General features: G+C 40.3%; 2 protein-coding genes across 9 annotated transcripts in view; one reads left to right on the forward strand and one right to left on the reverse strand.

Annotated features, from left to right (window-relative positions):
- XRRA1 (X-ray radiation resistance associated 1) overlaps nucleotides 1-22,362 on the forward strand; it is a 105,292-nt gene that overhangs the window by 50,623 nt on the left and 32,307 nt on the right. For 5 of the 7 annotated variants that reach the window (XR_003683738.2, XM_028501624.2, XM_007101439.4 and 2 more), the window contains 2 exons: nucleotides 7,077-7,117; nucleotides 10,414-10,539. The exons of 1 other annotated variant lie outside the window; for it this stretch is intronic. Coding sequence is in view for 5 of the 6 variants with exons in the window: in XM_028501624.2 (XP_028357425.1) it covers nucleotides 7,077-7,117; nucleotides 10,414-10,539 (167 nt within the window). In the remaining variant the exon portion in view is untranslated. Of the gene's footprint in view, nucleotides 1-7,076; nucleotides 7,118-10,413; nucleotides 10,540-11,956; nucleotides 12,355-13,110; nucleotides 13,155-22,362 lie in introns of those variants that run through there. One more of the 7 variants, XM_055091649.1, reaches the window with a different exon arrangement.
- Nucleotides 7,869-22,362, reverse strand: part of RNF169 (ring finger protein 169) — a 141,602-nt gene continuing 127,108 nt past the window's right edge. For both annotated transcript variants that reach the window (XR_003683739.1, XM_028501629.1), the window contains one exon: nucleotides 7,869-8,033. The gene's annotated coding sequence lies outside the window, so the exon portion shown is untranslated. The remainder of the gene's footprint in view (nucleotides 8,034-22,362) is intronic.

Genomic DNA, 22,362 nt, shown 5'->3' on the forward strand with positions numbered 1-22,362 from the left:
CCATTGGTTTTTTAATAGCGTGTTGTTTAGTTTCCGTGTAATTGCTTTTTTCTCATTTTTCTTTCTGTGGTTGATATCTAGTTTCATGCTGTTGTGGTCAGAAAAGATGCTTGAAATAATTCGTATTCTCTTAAATTTGTTGATGCTTGTTTCATGAACTAGTATGTGATTTATCCTGGAGAATGTTCCCTGTGCACTTGAAAAGAATGTGTATTCTGGTTTTTTTGGATGTAGTGTCCTGTAGATATCAATTAAACCTAACTGTCCTATTGTGTCATTTAGGATCTCTGTTGCCTTATTGATTTTCTGTCTGGAAGATCTGTCCATTGATGTCAGTGGGGTGGTAAAGTCTCCTACTATTATTGTATTACCATCAATTTCTCCCTTTATGTCTGTTGGTATTTGTTTTATGTATTTAGGTGCTCCTATTTTGGGTGCATATATGTTAACAAGTGTGATATCCTCTTCTTGTATTGATCCTTTTATCATGATATAGCATCCTTTGTCTTTTTTATGGCCTTAGTTTTAAAGTCTATTTTGTCTCTTTCACCCTAAAGTGGGTCTCCTGTAGGCAGATATTGTAGGTTCTTGTTTTATTATCCAATCTGCCACTCTATGTCTTTTGATTGGAGCATTTAGTCTATTGACATTTAAAGTAATTATTGATAAGTATGTATTTACTGCCATTTAAAATCTTGTTTTCCAGTCAATTTTGTATTTCTTCTTTATTCCTTTCTTCTTCTTTTTGTTTTCCTTTTGTGGTTTGATGACTTTCTTTTGTATTATGCTTGAGTTCCTTTCTTTTTAGCTTTTGTGTATTGTATGTTTTGATTTGTGGTTACCCTGGTTTTCAAGTATGTTAATCCATATCTACTTGCTTTAGACTGGTGGTCATATAAGCTCAAACACATTCTAAAAGATCTACATTTTCTTACTCCCCTCCCCAACATTTTATGATTTTGATGTCCTATTTTACATCTTCATGTTTATCGTTTTGCTGTTCACTGTAGTTATAGTTGCTTTCATATAATTTGGTTGGTTTTTAAAAATCTATATACTGGCTTATTTAAGTGATCTTCAGTCCTTTTATATATTTACCTTTTCTACTGTGATTCTCCGTTTCCTATATATTCTTGCTTCTTTTCTATTTAGAGAAGACCTTTCAATATTTCTTTTAAGATATGTTTAGTATTGCTGTATTCTTTTAGTTTTTGCTTATCTGAGAAATTTTTTATCTATTCTTCTATTCTAAATGATAATCTTGCTGGGTAGAGTATCCTAGGTTACAGGTTTTTCCCTTTCAATACTTTGAATATATCTTGCAACTCCCTTTTGGCCTGCAAAGTTTCTGTAGAGAAATCAGCTGATCTTATGGGAGTTCCCTTGTAACTGAGTTTGTTTTTCTCTTGCTGCCTTTAGAATCCTCTCTTTAACTTTAACTTTTGCCGTTTTAATTATGGTATGTCTTGGAGTAGGTCTGTTGGGGTTCATCTTGTTTGGGACCCTCTGTGCTTCCTATACCTGGATATCTGTTTCCTTCTTTAGGTTTGGGAAGTTTTCAGCCGTAATTTCTTCAAATACATTTTAAATCTCCTTTCTCTTTCTTCTCCTTCTGAGATTCCTATTGTGCATATATTGGCATGCTTTATATTATCTCATAGATCTCATATGTTGCTTTCATTTTTTTTTCCGTTGTCTTTCTGTCTGCTGTTCTGATTGGGTGGATTGCTGTTATTCTACCTTCCAAATCACTTATTTGTTCTATTGCATTATTTGACCTGCTATTCATTGCCTTTAGCTCAGTTTTCATCTCAGCAATTGAGTTATCTAATTTTGATTGGCTCCTCTTTATAGTTTCTAGTTCCCTGTTACAGTGATCCACATTTCTGTTGATAGCCCTTCTTAATTCCTTCAGCATTTTTATTACCTCCTTTTTGAACTCAGGGTCTGGTAGACTGCAGAGGTCTGTTTCATTGTTGTTCTTTGAAGGGATTTCTCTTGTTCTTTTAATTGGGAATAATTCCTCTGCTTTTTCATTTTTCTTGTATATCTCAGACTTTATGAATTTAGGAGAAACAATTATCTACTGTGGTCTTGAAGGGCTGTTTTCATGTGGGAGCATCCCTGTGTAGCCTGCTTGTGTCCAGTATTTTTGGTACGAGGGCTGTGTTTAGTATGGATGCCTGCCACATCTTTCCTAAGGGTCTGCTGGCCTTTGTCCCCTTGATAAAGGGGGTGCATTTGGTGTTATGGTGACCAGAGCCTGCACTGGATATTAGGCAGGCCCTCCTCTTTGCTCTTTGTTTGTCTCAGCCCTGTTGGGGGCAGGGTCTGCTCCCCAGCTGTTGGAGTAGAAGCCCCCAGATCTGGTTCTAAGCTGTGGTGTGTGGTAAGTGGGACTGGAGTGCTCCTATTGGGAAAAGAGCCACTGAGTGTTCTTCCCTAGGAGCTATCTGCCAGAACGTGTGATTCTATGATGCCACCTGCCACCCTGTGTGAGTGCCCACAAAGATCACTGTTGCTGACATTGTCCTGGGTGGTCGCCTCTGCTTAGGAGCTCCGATATTCAGCTCAGAGGTCCCTTAGACACGCATGTGCTCTCACAAAGCTGCTGGTGCATAAACCTGCGGGAGCTGTGTCCCCTAAGCCCACAGATAGTCAGCTCAGATGGCCCTCAGGCCTGTGTGTGCAGTCCTGGCCCCCAAATCCGCCAGTGAGAACCCACCAGAGCTGCATCGCAGGCACCAGCAGTGGGATTGCCGGTAATCAGCTCAGACATCCCTCAGGCGTGCATCTGCCCATGGGCCCACCAAGTGCACAGAACCTGCAATGACCAGAGCCACACCTGCTATGAGCACGCTGACAATAAGGCTGCTGTGGTGGACCCATGCCCCTCCTTTCCAGTGTTGACAGTGGGGCTCCTCTGCTGGACTCACGCTCTGTCCTGCATGTGCCCCCAGTTGTGGGCTGGGCCATGCTCCAGGTGCTTCGGGCTGTCTCCGCACAGCCAAACGTAGTCCTTTCCCGGGGTCTGTTCTCTGAAGCCCAAGTTGCAGCACCCAATACGCACACACCAGCAGGCACGTGTCTCGGGCTGGGAAATGCAGCAGCGTGGCCAGGACCATCTGTGCTGGTCAGTCTCTACACTGTGGGGCTGCAGGCCAGCTCCCACACTCTCCTCTCGGGCCTCTGAATCTCCTTGTCTGTCCTGGCGGACCTCCCAACTGGTGAAGGAGGTTCCCAGGGTAAGGGAAGCTTTCCTCTTTCACAGCTCCCTCCCAAGCATGCAGGTCCCATCCCAATTCCTCTTCTCCCTTTTCCCTTCCACCTACCTGGTTACATGGGGATCTTTCTTGCAGCTTTGGTTTTATGAGATCTTCTGCCAGCTTTTAGTAGGTATTCTGTGAGAACTGTTGTGGGAGGAGGTGAGCTCCACGTCCCTCTGTTCCACCATCTTGATCTCCTTCTCCATATGTTTTCTACTTACCATGTTTTTTTCCTTCTTTTGTGCCTCCTGTGAGCACTGAATGAGTTTTCTTTTAATTCTACTTTTCTCTAGTTGTTTAAAGTTATACATCTCATTTCCATTTCAATAGTTACCCTAGACCTTTTAATCCACATATTTAAACTCACCTTTGTCTATCAATACCTAGAATCAACCAAATCCAAGTGTTATTCTTTAATAAGAAAAAAATCTTAATATGTGTTTACCTACTCCACCCTACCCCATCACTTCCCATAAAGTAATAAACACTAATAATGATTTGAGTGGTTTTAATTTTTTTAAATTATGCATCAACAATTACACTGAGAGATTGAACTCTTAGTTTTACTTATTTCTGTACTCACCACGGCTGCTTATATCTCAGATCTTCCTCCTTCTTACATTCCCTATTGTGTGTCTGTGTATAACTTAGGAGCAGAGAGTTGATTTAATAATAAAACTCAGGTTATTAGCACTTTAACCATTAGTCTTTATAAAGCTCCTCTTGCCCTATTTTATTTTTTCTCCTTCATTCTTAATCCCTACCCCCATTTCCCATTTTCATGTAAGTATCTGGGTTTTTTGCTGGGTATATTTTCCTGGATATATGGATGTATCTTGTAAAGTATATATTATTTTGTGTGTAATGTGTTTTTAGTTTATATAATGGTAATATGCTGTTGAGCTCATTCTGTTACTTAAGATTTTCACTCAGCACTGTTTTTAAGATTGTTCTTATTGCTGTATGCCCATCCAGTTCTTTCCTTTTATCTAATGCATAATATTCCACGCTATGCTCTAACCACACTTTAATTCATCTATTCCCTTGCTAATGGACACCTAGGTCGCCTACCTTGTGTATGTCTTGCATATACCTCTGTGCCAGAGTTTTTCTGGAATATTTACCTAGGAGTGGTTTTGTTGGATCACAGAATATATGCATATGTAGTTTAAATAAGTGCCACCTGATTGTTCTTCAAAACTGTGGCTCTAGTGTACACTCACACCAGTAGTACATCAGGGTTCCTGTTTCCTTACAACCTTGCCTGCACTTGATATTCCCCAACTTTTTAATTGTTCTAAGTTTTGTTATTTTGTAGGTATAAAGTGATATTTCATTGTTTTAATTTCCATTTTTCTAAATATTTGTGATGTTAAGTATTTCTTCATTTACTTAGCCATTTGGTTTTCAACTTTTATGAATTGCTATTTCATATCCCTTGATAGTTTTAATATTTTCAATTTCTTCTTTTATTCTGTCATCACCTGTCTGTTTACTTCATCTGTAATGGTAGAGATGACATTTTGAAGAGAAGTTCTTAATTTTGATTTACCTAAATGTATTAGTTTGCTAAGACTGCCGTAACAGAATACCTTAGGCTGTTTGTTTTAAACAACAGATAATTATTTTCTCACGATTCTGGAGGCTAGATGTCCAAGATCAAGGTGTTGTCAGATTTGGTTTCTTTTGAGGGCTTTCTTCTTGGCTTATAGAAGGCTGCCTTCTAGCTGTATCCTCATTTGGTCATCCCTCTGTCTGAACTGTCTATGTCCTAATCCTCTCTTCTTACGAGGAGACATTTCATATTGAATTAGGGCTATCCTAATGACCTTATTAACCTTAATTACCTCTTTAAAAGTACTGTTTCCAAATACAGTCACATTCTGTGGTACTAGGGGTTAGGACTTCAACATATGAATTGGTGGGGGGGAACGACACAGTTCAGTCCATCACACCAAATCTATACAATTTTATCTTATGGTTTATGCCTTTGGGTTCTTGTTTGAGAAGTATCTCTCTTTCTCAAGGTCACAAAGATAGTTTCCTATTCTGTATTGCTTTTCATTTTGCTGTTTGAATGATTCTTTCAAAGAGGGTTTGCATAGAGTAGATTTTTCTCAGCCCATAAAATATCCAAAATTACCTTTATTTTGTTATCATACTTGAATGCTAGTTTGCTGAATAGAGAACTCTAGCCTTAAAATAATTTTTACTGAAAACTTTGAAGATATTACTCCATTGCCTTCTAAATCCATTGCTGCCAATGAGAAGTCTGACAACAATCTGATTCCCATCCCTTTGTAGGAAACCTATTTTTGCTCCCTGGAATCTCTTAAGATTTCCCTTTTTTCCTTTGGAAATTTGACTAAGATGCATCTGGGTGTGCAGTTGTTTTTTGTTTATCCTGTTAGATACTTTGTGTTCTTTCCAAGATGGTTTCCATCATCTTGGAAAATTTTTCTTTCTTATCACTTTCCATTCTCCATTTTATGAATTAGCTCTTCAAATGAGTCTTTTCTTCTGTACAACACATTTATTAAATCTTTTATTTGATTATCATACTTTAAAATTACAAAATTATTAATAGTTTCTCATCCATAATGACTGATTTTGTTCTAGAATAAATAGTCTTTTGAATTCCTTAGAGGACACTAATTATTCTATTTAAAGTTTTTATTCTTTTGGTTAAATTTTGTTTTTTTCAGATGCTAGTTCTTCTTTTATATTTCATAACTTTCTTTCATATTGTTAATTTTCCTCAGACATTAGGAAGTGCTTGATTGTGCATCTTTCTCTTGAACAGTCTCCAGTCTGAAACTTAGAATGCGTGTTCTGGTTTCTGGAGTTGCTTCCTGTAATTTTGGGGAGGGCCAGGACATGAGTTTGGATAGAGTGCACCTCAGTTCATCTTTCTAGATATGGGGGCTCTCTATCTGCCCAGAATATCACTGCTTAGCACCTACACTTGTGACCACGGCCCATCTTTCAGCTAACTCCTACTTTGTTCCTTGCACAAACCTTTCCCAAATTCCTTTCAGACCCTTGTCATAGGAGTTGTTTATGCCATGTGATGTTCCACCCACCCTATTGCTTATTTCATTTTAATGTAACTTTCTCAGCATAATATAATTAACATGTAGAAGGGATCCCATTAGTCAGGGCAAAGGTGAGCAGTCCCTGTACAGGATCCAGTCCCAGCAGATGCTTTGCTTTATTAGGTTGAACTGAGCTCTTTATTGGCTCATCTTAGTCTGATGATCCCAAGAATGAAATCACTCTGCAGCCTCCTCCTTAGTTACTTATCTCTCCTGAATTCACTGTCTTAACACACTCTATTTGTACTAATATAACAAATGGTATTTTCAAATCCTCTGACAGACTATCTTTTATATACATTTTTCTCTTCTAAGACAGTTGGTTTGCCTTCTGACGGATACTGACTGCCTAATAGTTCTGAGGCTCGAAAGAGCTTGCACGTTGCAAAGTCAGGAAGGTCAGTGTAGCTGAAATATAGTGAGTGAGGGGCAGGGTAGCATGAGATAAGATTAGAGAAGTAGGCAGGGGCCAGATCAGGCAGGACCTCAAAAGCCTGGCCAAGGAGTTTGAATTTTTTTCTAAGCGCAAAGGGCTTATTACCTGACACATGTCACAGCTGTTCCTCTTCCCAGTTAGAACTGAAGCTCAGGACCAATGAGTACTCCTCTAGGAGGTACCCTGCTGCATACAATGGGTGGTAGACCCAGACCCTGGCCTCTCCGGGGGTCAGCTAGTGCTCTCACCAACCTTCATTCTGTTTCTCTTTTATTTCAGAGGTTGTGTTCTCATCTTATCCTGGATTTTCAATCTCAGAGGTAGGAACTGCCTACATTATATTTGCATCCTTGAGTCAGAACATTAATTTTAATAAACAAAAATAGGTTAATGGATCCATGAGAGGCATTTACATATATAACACTGAGGAGGCCCATTCACTGAACCGACCATGTTCCAGGCCCTATGCTGGCCTATGGAGATGCAGCAGCGGACCTAACAGATAGGTCCCAGACCTCACACTGCCACAGACTAGCTTCCATTGTTCTCAGATGCTGTTCAGTAGTAATGGTTGCTGCCTCAAGTGATCAAGCTGGCATTGAAGTGAAGCTGCCACCAGGATGAAGCCCAATAGCTCCCTAACAAGAGCCCCCGCCCCAAAGCTAGAGTGAAAAAGAAAAACAAAAAAAACCCCCAAAGCTAGAGTGATCCTGGCCAAACACACCACCATCCGGGGTCTAATCCTTGGTGTCACAGGCCTAGACACTTGATTTTTGTCAGCACAGAAAATTGTCTTTTCTCTCAGGTTAGAGGCTCACTAAGCAAGCTCACGAAGACTGACATGGTAACTGAAAATTTATTTATTTATTCATTCATTCATTTATAGTAAGAAGTACCACTATACAGTTAGCCAACCTGCATCCTTGGGACGCAGCTCAGTATACCTCCTCCCCACACATACAACTGGGTGAGAAATTATATCAATTGCTATATTATTGCCACTTAACAAACCAACACAATTGTTGACTTCAAACAATAGCAATTTATTATTTCTTACAATTATTTGGGTTGGTTAGGTTGTTCTATTGGTGTTTAGCCAGGGCACATACCTGCAGCTGGCTGGTTAGCTGGGAGCTGGACTCATGGACAGCTGGCACGGCTTGGCATCTTTTGTTGTCTTTTCATCCTGGACTTCATTACGGCATGGTGGCATCAGGGTTCCAAGAGAGCAAGGCTCTGAAATTCAAACAATGGCATTTTCTGTTGGTTAAAGCAAGTCATAAGGCCAGTATATTCCTGCAGTACAATTCTGATGCTAGTCACCTGGAATTAGCATGCGTCCCACAAGTTAAGGGCACAGTCCCCAATAAGACTGCCCTCACTTCAGGCACTAGCTGCAAGTTTGGGGGTCTCCAGGCTACTTGACTTACTGGCAATAAATTCTAAAGTTCCAGTGACCCCCTCGGGTTCAATAATTTGCTAGAATGACTCATAGAACTCAGGAGAGCACTATACTTACAATCACAGTTTGACTATAAAGGATACAAATCAGGACGAGCCAAATAAAAAGACACATAATGAGGGCTGGGAGGGTTCGAAACACAGAGCCTCTTTGCCCTCTTACTGTGGGATGAGAGTGTGTCACCCTCCCAGCACATCTGATGTGTTCACCAACCAGGAAGCTCACTTGAGCCTCAGTGTCCAGAGCTTTCATTGGAGTTTCATTACATAGCCACGATTGATTGAACCATTGGCCACATGATTGAACTCAGTTTCTAGCCCCTCTCCCTTCCCCAGAGGTCAGGCTGGCTCAAACTCCAATCCTCTGATCACATGGTTGTCTTTATAGTATGGCCAGCTGCCATCCTAAGTCATCTCATTAGCGTGAACTGAGGTATGATCCAAGGGTCATGCATAACAAAGACATTCCTATCACTCAGGAGATTCCAAGGGTTTTAGAAGGTCAGTGCCAAGAACACAAAACAAAGACCAGACACATTCTTTATTATACAGCAGCCAGTCTAGTTTCAAGGGATTAGAGATACAGACTCCACGTCTGAATGGGAGGAGCAGCAAGGTCACACAAGGGCATGCATTAGGGATAGAGGGGCTTGTGGCCACAGAATTATGTTGCTTAGTGCTCAGATCCCAACTGTGTGGCATCTGAGAATGTAGAGAGTGAGCTGAATAGTTGAAACTTTTAGCGGCCTCTCTATCAATGTCAGATATATCCCCCTCTAAGACAGGGCCCTTTCTGTCCCCAGCAGAGCCAGTCATGCCCTCAGATCAGGACATTCCAGCCCTCTGGACAGGGCTAGATAACCCCCAAGCCTGTCTGGCTTTTTCTTCTCTGTGCTTCAGTCTGACTTGCCCCCTTTGGCTCACACAGCCTCACTCCAGGTAGGGAATTGCACAGTTGAGGAGATACCTTACCAGACTTGCCACCACATTCCACTCAGCCTCTTGGAGATTGCGTTTGGATTTCCTTGAGAGGAGAGTTCCCAAGCACCATCACTGGTTTTTGTTTTACTGTCACCCATGACTTATCCGTCTCACTTGTGGCTGTACAAGTTGGACCCCAGGAGGGGACAAAAATACTTGGCCAATAGTAGGTGCTCCAGGGATTTCCCCAGCGGTCCAGTTGTTAAGGCTCTGCCTTCCAGCGCAGGAGGCGTGGGTTCGATCCCTGGTCGGGGAGCTAAGATCCCACATGCCGTGGGGTGTGGCCAAAAACTTAAATAAATAAAAAGGGATTGCTGTAAAAAAGAAAAGTAGGTGCTCCACAAATGGTCATTGAATGAGCAAAGGAGATTTAAGTGACTTGCTCGAGATTACACAGCAATTAGTGGAGCTTAGGTGAATCTAGTTCATCTGAACCCAGTCATTAGCCCAGCATCTACCCTGTGATTTCCTTTGGCTCCATCTAACTCAAGGAATCAGTGAGTGAACTGAGTTTGGCATGGTTAATCCAGCGACTTCCATTTTCTACTTCATCAAACATGTTGACCCTAAGGCAGGCTGAGTTGTGCCGAGAGACCATGACGCTGCAAGTGAGCCAGATGCACTGGCCACACCCAGGCCCCACAGCCTGCCTGAAATCGTCCAGGACTTAGCTGTTGTTTTATCTCGGAACGAAGAGCCTCCACTGTAGGATGTGGACTAGCCCATCAGAGCAGGTGTTCAAGGCTTAGGTCACTCCTGCTCTGTCTCCTCACTGGGAAAAGTCCCCTTAACAGTGCAAGCCCTGCCCTTTCACCTTCTGGAGAAATTTTAAGCCAACTGTATAGAGGGGCAAGTTCAGGATAAGCCGCTATAGGGCAGAAAGTGGGAGGTGAGAGCAAAGAGCCTCAGCAGTGGTACACTGCTGTATTGTACTTTGGCTTCAGAGAACTTAAAACTGGAACTTTGGGTACCAGAGAACTAGCTCACCATGCGACATAGGAAACTTGGAGCTAGAACTCTGGTCCCTTGATGACATCCCCCCTTATGACCCTGGATGTCTCTTTTGATGTCTCTCTAGAATGGTCATTGTTTCCACCACACTCCCTAGGAAGGGTCTGTTGGCCCACTTCTTATCACCAGGGCACTTTGACTTTGACTTTCTTTTCCTTCTAAGACAACCAAGGTATGTGCACTTCCTCCCATATTCGAGACTCTTCCCGTGAAGTCACTGAAGGCAAGGAACCAGATGCTGGCCCTGCCCTTCCCAGAGCTGAGGTACCTTAGCCTGGCCTACAACAAGGTGACTCTCTGCTTCTCTACCTCTTTCCTCAGGGGCACAGATGGGAGGGTGGGGTGTGAGCTGCTCTGGCCCGAAAGCCAACCCTCCTGTTCCCTTCATCAACAGTGTGCAGGCTCAGGAATTCTCAGGGTGAGGGAAGCAGAGGGTATGCAGGCCAAGGCAGGAGTCCATCCATTCAGTCACAGATATTGATTTAACTCTTAACATGTGCCAGGCTCTATGCTAGGCACTGGGGATACAGCTGTGCAAAGAAAGATTCAGCCTCTGAATCTGAAGACTGATACTGGACAAATAATCACAATATAAGACTGCTCAGTGTTATGAAGACATTCACAGTGCTATGAAGTATGTGACAGGGCAGGGGGGTCTCACCTAATATTTGGGATCAGGGAAGGTTCTCTACAGAGTGGTGTTTAAGCTGAGATGGGAATCAGTGAGTTTAGTGAGGTGAGGAGTGAGGGTAGAGTGAAGTGAGAAATGTTCTAGCCTAAGGGAACAGCAGATGTAAAGTCCATGGGACAGATTTAACATGTGTTTCCTTAACAGGTTTTTGTTTTTGGTATGTATGTATGTATGTATGTATGTATGTATTTATGGCTGTGTTGGGTCTTCGTTGCTGCACGCAGGCTTTCTTTTAGTTGCGGCAAGTGGGGGCTACTCTTCGTTGCAGTGCGTGGGCTTCTCATTGCAGTGGCTTCTCTTGTTGAGGAGCACGGGCTCTAGGTGCATGGGCTTCAGTAGTTGTGGTGCATGGGCTTAGTAGTTGTGGCTCACGGGCTTAGCTGCTCTGCGGCATGTGGAATTTTATTAATTTTTGGCTGTGTTGGGTCTTCGTTGCGGTGTGCGGGCTTCTCATTGCGGTGGCTTCTCTTGTTGAGGAGCACGGGCTCTAGGTGCATGGGCTTCAGTAGTTGTGGTGCATGGGCTTAGTAGTTGTGGCTCACGGGCTTAGCTGCTCTGCGGCATGTGGAATCTTCCTGGACCAGGGCTCAAACCCGTGTCCCCTGCGTTGGCAGGTGGATTCTTAACCACTGTGCCAACAGGGAAGCCCCCCATTAACATGTTTTACGTTAACATATTTTTCCAACAGCCATGTCCTATAGAACTTCCAGTAAACCCCACTAATTGAGCCCTAGTCAGGTGTGAAATGCAGGCAACTTTTAAGGTACTCTGCTTACATTCCTTCTGAGGCAAGTGGTTAGTACAGCCAAACTTCCCAGGTGTTTTCTTCTAAGAGTTATAATTTTAGCTGTAACATTTAGGTCTTTGATCCATTTTGAGTTAATCTTTATATATGGTGTGAGATAGGGGTCTGGCTTCATTCTTTTGTATGTGGATATGCAGTTTTTTCAACACCATTTATTTACTTTTTAAAATAAATTTATTTATTTATTTATATTTGGCTGCATTGGATCTTCATTGCTGTGCGCGAGCTTTCTCTAGTGGCAGCGAGTGGGGGCTACTCTTTGTTGTGGCGCCCGGGCTTCTCATTGCAGTGGCTTCTCTTGTTGCGGAGCATGGGCTCTAGGCATGCGGGCTTCAATAGTTGTGGCCTGCGGGCTCTAGAGCGCAGGCTCAGTAGTTGTGGCGCATGGGCTTAGTTGCTCCACAGCATGTGGGATCTTCCCGGACCAGGGCTCGAACCCGTGTCCCTTGCATTGGCAGGCAGATTCTTAACCACTGCACCACCAGGGAAGTCCTTCAACACCATTTATTGAAAAGACTGTTCTTTCCCCATTGAGTGGTCTGCTCACCCTTGTTGAAAATCAGTGGATCATAGATGTATTATGGGTCCTCCTTTCATTCTTGAAACTGGTAATTTGTGTCTTTTATTTTATTGATCAAAAATAGTTAGAAGTTATCCCTTTTATTGACTTTTTTTTTAAAAAAACACTAAGCTAGGTGCTGGTTTCTTTGGATTTCTCTGTAGTCTGTTTTCCATTTCATTGATTTCTGCTCATAACTTTATTTCTGTCCTACTCACAATGAGCTTAATTGGCTCTTCTTTTTCTAGATTCATAAATAGTATAATATTAGATCATTGATTTAGACCTTTCTTCTTTTTAATATAAGCATGTACAGCTATAAATATCTTCTTTAAACACTGTTGGAGCTGCATCCTATAAATTGTGTCTTGATTTTCATTCAATTAAAATATTTTTATTTTTTTGTGATTTCTTCTTTGACCCTTGGGTTGTTTAGAAGTGAGTTGTTTTATTTCCAAATATATGGGGATCTTCTAGATAACTTATATTTGTTGAGTTCTAATTTAATTCTATTGTGGTCAGATAACATAATCTGTAAGATTTCATTCTTCTGAAATTTATTTAAACTCATTTTATGGTCCACCCTATTTTCTAGCTTGGTGAACGCTCTGTGTGCACTTAGAAAAAAAATGTATATTCTGCAGTTTGGGGGGATAGTGTTCTATAAATATCAACTAAGTTAAGGTGGTTGGTGGTATCACTCAGATCTTTTATGTACTATTGTTATATGTTTTCTATTAATTATTGAGAGCAGTATGCTAAAATCTCCAGCCATGATTGTGGATTTGATTATTTCTCCCTTTAGTTCTGTCAGTTTTTGCTGCATGTATTTTGAAGCTCTACTCTCAGGTACATATTCATTTAGAACTTTTATATCTATTTGATGTGTTTATCCTTTTGTTATTATGACTTGTCTTCCTTTGCTTCTAATAATACTCCTTGTTTTAATGTCTATTTTGTCTGATTTTAGTATAGATGCACAGCTCTCTTATGCTTACTGTTTCCATGGTGTATTGTTCTTTCCTTTTACTCTCAACCTATTTATAGCTTTGTATTTAAAGTGTATCTCACTGAGACAGCATATAGTTGGTTCTTGCTGGGATGCTGGAGCATTTTCTCAGCATTCCTGCTCTATCCTCATCTTGCAGCCTTTTCTGTGTTCCTACACCTCAGAGGGTTTATCTCCACACTCTTGTTCCTCCCCCAGCAGTGACTGCTTTTGCTTGTTACTTAGTGCATGCTAGTCTGGTGGTAGGGTGCCAGTGGAAGGGCCCAACCCCTGTCTTAAGTAGTCCCTGGGTTCCTGTGTCTCAAGGATGGACCCTTCTCAGTGGTCCTACCCCTGTCCCAGCAGTAGGCGACTTCTAAGGTAATGGGCCAGGTTGAATTCCTCCCCTACCCCAGGAGTAGCAGGTTTTAATTTCTTCCCTCCCCAGATGCAGGGCGCTGGGCCCAACAGGGTTTGCTGACCTTCCTCAGCAACTTAAAGCTTTTGTTCACTAGGGAGCAGGGTTGGCAGGGCTTCCTGCCTTTCCTACAATGGCAGCTGCTCTCCTCCTCCAGGCCTATACCCCAAGGAAGGCTTTCTCCAGTCTCCCTCACTGTGTCCAGTCTTTTGTCTACAAGTGGGCGTGAATTCCTCTTGTGTCTGCAGCTCTCAGGAGTTCTAGTCTCCTACTGTAGCCCACACTTGGCCTTTAGCAATTCATTAAAAATTTTAGCTGACTTCTTCTTAAATACTTAAATGCCACTCATCATCTCTTCCTCCCACGTCCTGCCACAGGTGAGCCAGGGTCCGTGTCCCATCCCTCCTTGGAGGTGCCCTACTTTCCTTATATTTCAGGCCACTTGATTGCCCTGAGACCTTAGCTCTCTGTTGGACTCAAGAAAAGTTGTGCAGGTGTAGGTTATTCAGTTTTTATATTGTTGTTAGGAGGCGAGCAGCAGTCTTTCCTTTTTTCTACATTTCACTTGAGTTTTTAAACATTTTTCTTTATGAGAGTTACCCCCTTACCTTTTTGTCTGTGATCAGTTGTCTACTGCCAGAATGTAGGTTCTTTTGAGAGCTGTGACTTTGTTTTGCTTACAACTATTTCATCATCTTTTCAAATAGCACCTGATACATGTTAGGTGCTCAGTATGTTTGTGAGATGAATGAGTGATGTTCTGATCATGTCAAGGAGTACTCAGGCAACCTGTGTTGAAATTAATATTCAATTTATTAAAGTTAAAAATTTTAAAACCAGTTATGCCTTCAAACAGAACTTATATACATCTAGAATATTCACTTAGAAATCTAGTAATTTTTGTGCCAAAAGTAAAATAATCACTTTCACTCCACTTTTAACTAATATTTACTTACTTCATAAGTTTAACTATTAAGTTATATTCACCCTAACCCAATGAAAAATTGGGCAGAAATTTCAAGGTGTCATTGGAATCTGAATTTATTTCCAGGGGCATTAAACTCAGCTTATAAGGAACAGGCTAACCTGATGGTCAAATTCTGCTTACAATAATCAGCCAGAATCCTAAGCCTGTATCTTTCAGCTGGGACTTAATTTCACAGAAAATATGACACACGTGCCCTGGGTATCTTTCAACTTTCCACCAGTTTTTTTTTTTGTGTGGTATGCGGGCCTTCCTCTGCTGCGGCCTCTCCCGTTGCGGAGCACAGGCTCCGGACGCGCAGGCTCAGCGGCCATGGCTCACGGGCCCAGCCGCTCCGCGGCATATGGGATCTTCCCAGACCGGGGCGCGAACCCGGTTCCCCTGCATCGGCAGGCGGACGCGCAACCACTGCGCCACCAGGGAAGCCCAGTTTTTTTTTAAAATAAATTTATTTATTTATATTTTTGACTGCGTGGGGTCTTCCTTGCTGCGTGCGGTAGTTGCGGCAAGTGGGGGCTACTCTTCGTTGCGGTGCGTGGGCTTCTCATTGTGGTGGCTTCTTCTCTTGTTGTGCAGCACGGGCTCTAGGCATGTGGGTTTCAGTAGTTGTGGCACGTGGGCTCAGTAGTTGTGGCGCACGGGCTTAGTTGCTCCGCGGCATGTGGGATCTTCCCAGACCAGGGCTCGAACCTGTGTCCCCGGCATTGGCAGGCAGATTCTTAACCACTTCGCCATGAGGGAAGTCCCTCCACCAGTCTTAATTGTAACTTTCTTCAACTTTTTAGCTATCTGATTTGGATGGATGTAATTTTGCATCCTGACAAAATTAAATTCTCCATCCCTCATTTTGTGGTGACTGCTTCTTGACTACTTGATTTGCACAAAAGCGACTCTGCACCCTCTTTAACAATCATTATATAGTCATTTATCAACACATATTAGGTTTCTTTGTAGATTCATCTTCCTTCCCTCTTTTTCTACAGTCTAGATAAGAAGTCAGCAAAACTTTTTCTGTAAAAGAGACAGATAGTAAATATATTACTCTGTCACAACTAGTCAACTCTGCCCTTGTAGCACAAAAGGCAATACATAAGTGAATGAGCATGGCAGTGTTCAAATGAAACCTTATTAAACAGATAGGGACCCAGATTTTGGCCCACAGGCTATATCTGCTGACCCTGGTTTTTGTATATTCTTTGGCTAAGAGTGATTCTTACATTTTTAAATGGTTGCAAAAATCAAAAGAAGAATAATACTTCATGACCCATGAAAATTATGTGAAATTCAAATTTCAGAGTCCATAAATAAAGTTTTGTTGGAAGAGTCACCACACTTATTTACTTATGAATTGTCTATGGCTGCTTTTGTGCTACAGTAGCAAAGTTGAGTAGTTGCAACAGAGACCGTATGGCCTGCAAAGCCTAAAACATTTATTATCTGGCCTTTGACAGAAGAGGTTTGCTGACCCCTGGTCTAGATGATCAAATGTCAAAGTTCTTCAAGGCCTACTTTGAGTCCCTTTCCTCCTCTTACTCTGTGTTTTCTCCCAAGGCTGGCTTCATATACCCATTGCCCATGACCAACGCCTCCTTTATAACTCCTTTATACCCGAGACCAGTGTATCTACTGTCTACTTGAATTTCTACTTGGAGGTCTAAAAGGCACCTCCAAAAACATATATCCAAAATGAATTAATGATCTTATCAATTCAAAAATGGATGTTCTTCCATGATTCCATATCGTAGTCAATAGCTGAGTTACTTGAGCTATTGACTCCGTTCAGGTACTTGAGCCAAAACCTGGTTGTCGTCTTTGATACTTCTCTCTCCTGTACATCCCTCCTCCCCACCCATATCTAATCCAAGTCTTGTCAAATTTAAGTCTCCATATTTCTTTTTTTTATGGAATTATAGTTGATTTACAATATTGTGTTAGTTTCAGGTGTATAGCATAGTGATTCAATATTTTTGCAGATTATACTCCATTATAGGTTATTACAAGACTGAGTATAATTCCCTGTGCTATACAGTATATCCTTGTTGCTTATCTATTTTATATATAATAGTTTATATTTCTTAATCCCATACCCCTAATTTGTCCTTCCCTGCTTCACTCCTTTGTTTTCTGTATCTGTGAGTCTGTTTCTGTTTTGTATATACATTCATTTATATTATTTTTTGGATTCCAATATAAGTGATATCATACAGCATTTGTCTTTCTCTAACTTATTTCACTAAACGTAATATTTTCTAGGTCTATCCATGTTGCTGCAAATGGCATTATTTCATTATCTTTATAGCTGAGTAATACCGCCAGTTTACATTCCCACCAATAGTATACGAGGGTTCCCTTTTCTCCACATCTTCTCCAACATTGTTATTGGTAGACTTTTTTTTTTTTAATATTTGAAAATTTTATTTATTTATTTATTTATTTTTGGCTGTTTTGGGTCTTTGTTGCTGCACACAGGCTTTCTCTAGTTGCAGCAAGCAGGGGCTACTGTTCGTTGTGGTGCACGGGCTTCTCATTGTGGTGGCTTCTCTTGTTGCAGAGCATGGGCTCTAGGCATGCGGGCTTCAGTAGTTGTGGCGTGCAGGCTCAGTAGTTGTGGCTCACTGTCTCTAGAGCACAGGCTTAGTAGTTGTGGCGCACGGGCTTAGTTGCTCCGCAGCATGTGGGGTCTCCCCAGGCCAGGCTCGAACCTATGTCCCCTGCATTGGCAGGCAGATTCTTAACCACTGCGCCACCAGGGAAGTCGCATGGTAGACTTTTTGATGATAGCCATTCTGATAGATGTAAGGTGATATCTCATTGTGGTTTTGATTTGCATTACTCTGTTAGCGATATTGAGCATACTTCATGTGACTGTTGGCCAACTGTATGTCTTTGGAAAAATGTCTATTCAAATCTTCTGCGCACTTTTCAATTGGATTATTTGGGTTTTTTTTGATAATGAGTTGTATGAGCTGTTTGTATGTTTTAGATATTAACCCCTTGTTATTTGCATCATTTACAAATATTTTCCCCCATTCCACAGATTGCCTTTTTGTTTTGTCAGTGGTTTCCTTTGCTATGCAGAACTTTTAAGTTTAATTAGGTCCCATCTGTTTATTTTTGCTCTTATTTCTTTTGCCTTAGGAAAGTGATGCAAAAAAATATTGCTATAATTTATGTCAAAGAGTGTTCTATGTTCTCTTCTAGGACTTTTATGATTTCAGGTCTTACATTTAGGTGATGAAACCATTTTGAGTTTATTTTTGTATATGGTGTAAGAGAACGTTCTTTTTTTTTTTTGGCCGTGCTGCGCAGCTTGTGGGATCTTAGTTCCCTGACCAGGGATTGAACCTGGGCTCTTGGCAGTGAAAGCATGGAGTCCTAAACACTGGACTGCCAGGGAGTTCCCAAGAGAATGTTCTAATTTTTTTTTTTTTTTTTACATGTAGCTGTCCAGTTTTCCCAGCACCACTTACTGAGGAGACTGTCTTTTTTCCATTTATATTCTTGCCTCCTTTGTCATAGATTAATTGACCTTAGGTGTGTGACTTTATTTCTCAGCTTTTTATTCTGTTCCATTGATGTATGTGTCTGTTTTTGTGTCAACACCACGCTGTTTTTGATTACTATAGCTTTATAGTATAGTCTGAAGTCTGGGAGGGTTATACCTCCAGCTTTGTTCTTTTTCCTTGGGACTGCTTTGGCAATTCTGGGTCTTTTGTGATTCCATATAAATTTTAGTATTATTTCTTCTAGTTCTCTGAAAAAAGTAATGGGTATTTTGATAGGGATTGCATTAAATCTGTAGATTTCTTTGGGTAGTATGGCCATTTTAACAATATTAAAATCTATCCTATCCTCCAGCATGGGATATCTTTCCATTTCATTGAATCATCTTTAATTTCCTTCATCGATGTTTTACAGTTTTCCAAATACAGGCTTTCACTTCCTTGGCTAAGTTTATTCCTAGGAATTTTTTGGATGTGATTAAAAATTTTTTTTAATTGAAATATAGTTGCTGTACAATATTATATAAGTTACAGGTGTACAGTACAGTGATTCATAGTTTTTAAAGGTTGTACTCCATTTATAATTACTGTAATGTCTATATTCCCTGTATTGTACAGTATATCCTTGTAACTTATTTTATACCTAATAGTTTGTACATCTTTCTTCTCTACACCTATATTGCCTCTTCCCCCTTCCTTTTCCCCATTGGTCACCACTAGTTTGTTTTCTATATCTGTAAGTCTGCTTCTTTCTTATTATATTCACTAGTTTCCTGTATTTTTTAGATTCCACAACTAAGTGATATCATACAGCATTTGTCTTTCTCTGACTTATTTCACTTAAAATAATACCCTCCAAGTCCATCCATGTTGCTACAAATGGCAAGATTTCATTATTTTTTATGGCTGAGTATTAGTCCAGTGTGTGTGTGTGTGTGTGTGTGTGTGTGTGTGTGTGTGTGTATATACCACGTCTTCTTTATCCATTCATCTGTTGATGGTCACTTAGGTTGCTTCCATATCTTGCCAGTTGTAAACAATGCTGCTATGAACACTGGGATGCATGTACCTTTTCAAATTAGTGCTTTTGTTTTTTTCAGATATTTACCCAGGAGTAGAATTGCTTGGTCAATGGTAGTTCTATTTTAAGTTTCTTGAGAAACTTCCATACTGTTTTCCACAGTGGCTGTACAGCTTACATTCCCACCAACAGTGCATGAGGGTTGTCTTTTCTCCACATCCTCTCCAACAATTGTTATATTTGTGTTCTTTTTGATGATAGCCATTCTGAGAGGTGTGAGGTGATATCTCATTGTGGTTTTGCTTTGCATTTCCCTAATGATTAGCAGTGTTCAGCATCTTTTCATGGGCCTGTTGGCCATCTGCATTTGCTCTTTAGAAAAATGTCTTCAGTTCTTCTGCCCATTTTTTAATCGGGTTGTTTGGTTTTTTTGATGTTGAGTTGTATGAGCTATTTACATATATATTGGATATTAATCCCTTATTGGTCATATCATTTTCTCCTACTCAGGAGGTTGTCTTTTCCTTTTTTCAATGGCTTCTATTGCTGTGCAAAAACTTTTAGGTTTAATTAGGTTCCATTTGTTTATTTTTGCATTTATTTCCTTTAGTTTAGGAAACAGATCCAAAAAAATATTGCTGTGATTTATGTCAAAGACTGTTCTGCCTTTGTTTTCCCTCTAAAAGTATTATAGTATCCGGTCTTACATTTAGGTCTTTAATCCATTTTGACTTTATTTTTGTATATGGTGTTCAAGAATGTTTTAACTTCATTCTTTTACATTTAGCTGTCCCGTTTTCCCAGTACCACTTATTTGAAGAGATTATCGTTTCTCCATTGTATATTCTTGCCTCCTTTGTCATAGATTAATTGATCATAAGTGCATGTTTTTTTTCTGGGCTCTCTCTACTGTTGCATTGATGTCTCTTTTTATGCCAGTACCATAATGTTTTGATTACTGTAGCTTTGTAATATAGTCTGAAGTCAGGGAGCATGATTCCTCCAGATCTGTTATTCTTTATCAAGATTGTTTTGACTATTTGGGTTCTTTTGTGTTTCAATACAAATTTTAATATAGTTTGTTCTGGTTCTTTGAAAAATGCCATTCATATTTTTTTTTGAATTTTAATATCCTTATTGGAGTTTAATTGCTTTACAATGTTGTGTTAGTTTCTGCTGTACAACACAGTGAATCAGCTATATGTATACATATATCCCCATATCCCCTCCCTCTTGAGTGTCCCTCCCACCCTCCCTATCCCACCCCTCTAGGTCATCAGAAAGCATCAAGCTGATCTCCCTGTGCTATGCAGCAGCTTCCCACTAGCCATCCATTTTACATTTGGTAGTGTATATATGTCAATGCTACTCTCTCACTTCGTCCCAGCTTCCCCTTCCCCCCGTGTCCATTGATATTTTGATAGGGATTGCATTGAATCTGTAGATTGCCTTTGGTAGTATGGTCATTTTAACAATATTGATTCTTCCAATCCAGGAACACGGTATATCTTTCCATCTGTTTGTTGTCTTCTTTTTCTTTCATCAGTGTCTTATACTTTTCCGAATACAGTTCTTTTGCCTCCTTAGGTAGGTTTATTCCTAGATATTTTATTCTTTTTGATGGGATGGTAAATGGGATTGTTTCCTTAATTTCTCTTTATGATAGTTCATTGTTAATGTGTAGGAATGGAAAATATTTCTGTATATTGATTTTATATCCTGCAACTTTACTGAATTCAGTGATGAGCACTAGTAGTTTCCTGGTGGTGTCTTTAGGATTTTCTATATGTACTATTGCGTCAACTGCAAATGGTGACAGTTTTACTTCTTCCTTTCCAATTTGGATTCCCTTTATTTCTTTTTCATCTCTGACTGTCGTAGCTAGGACTTCCAAAACTATGTTGAATAAAAGTGGCTACAGTGGACATCCTTGTCTTGTTCCTGATCTTAGAAGAAATGCTTTCAGCTTTTCACCTTTGAGTATGATGTTAGCTGTGGGTTTCTCATATATGGCCTTTATTATGTTGAGGTACATTCCCACTATGCCCACTTTCTGGAGAGTTTTTTATCATAAATGGGTGTTGAATTTTGTCAAAAGCTTTTTCTGCGTCTATTGAGATGGTCATATGGTTTTTATTCTTCAATCTGTTGATGTAGTGTATCACACTGATTGATTTGCGTATATTGAAGAATCCTTGCATCCCTGGGATAAATCCCACTTGATCATGATGTATGATCCTTTTAATGTACTGTTGGATTTGGATTGCTAGTATTTTGTCGAGGATTTTTGCATCTCTGCATCAGTGATATTGGCCTGTAATTTTCTTTTTTTGTTATATCTTTGTGCGGTTTTGGTATCAGGGTGATGGTGGACTCAAAGAATGAGTTTGGGAGTGTTCCTTCCTCTGAAATTTTTTGGAATAGTTTCATAAGGATTGGTGTAAACTCTTCTCTAAATGTTTGATAGAATTTGCCTGTGAAGCCATCTGGTCCTGGACTTTTGTTTGTTGGACTTTTTAAAATCACAGTTTTAATTTCAGTACTGGTAATTGGTCTGTTCATATTTTCTATTTCTTACTGGTTCACTCTTGGAAGACTGTACCTTTCTAGGAATTTGTCCATTTCTTCTAGGTTGCCCATTTTATTGTCATGTAGTTGATTGTAGTAGTCTCTTATGATCCTTTGTATTTCTGTGGTGTCAGTTGTAACTTCTTTTTCATTTCTGATTTTATTGATTTGAGCCCTCTCCCTTCTTTCCTTGATGAGTCTGGCTAAAGGTTTATTAATTTTGTTTTTCTTTTCAAAGAACCAACTTTTAGTTTCATTGATCTTTTCTATTGTTTTCTTCATTTCATTTATTTCTGCTCTGATCTTTATGACTTCTTTCCTTCTACTAATTGTGGGTTTTGTTTGTTCTTCTTTCTCTAGTTGCTTTAGGTGTAAGTTTGGGTTGTTTGAGGTTTTTTCTTATTTCCTGAGGTAACACTGTATTGCCATAAACTTTCCTTTTATAACTGCTTTTGCTGAGTCCCATAGGTTTTGGATTGTTGTGTTTTCATTTTCATTTGTCTCTAGGTATTTTTTTAATTTCATCTTTGATTTCTTCAGTGATCCATTGGTTGTTTAGTATCATACTATTTAT

This window comes from Physeter macrocephalus, chromosome 16, assembly GCF_002837175.3.
Source record: "Physeter macrocephalus isolate SW-GA chromosome 16, ASM283717v5, whole genome shotgun sequence".
Lineage (NCBI taxonomy): Eukaryota > Metazoa > Chordata > Mammalia > Artiodactyla > Physeteridae > Physeter > Physeter macrocephalus.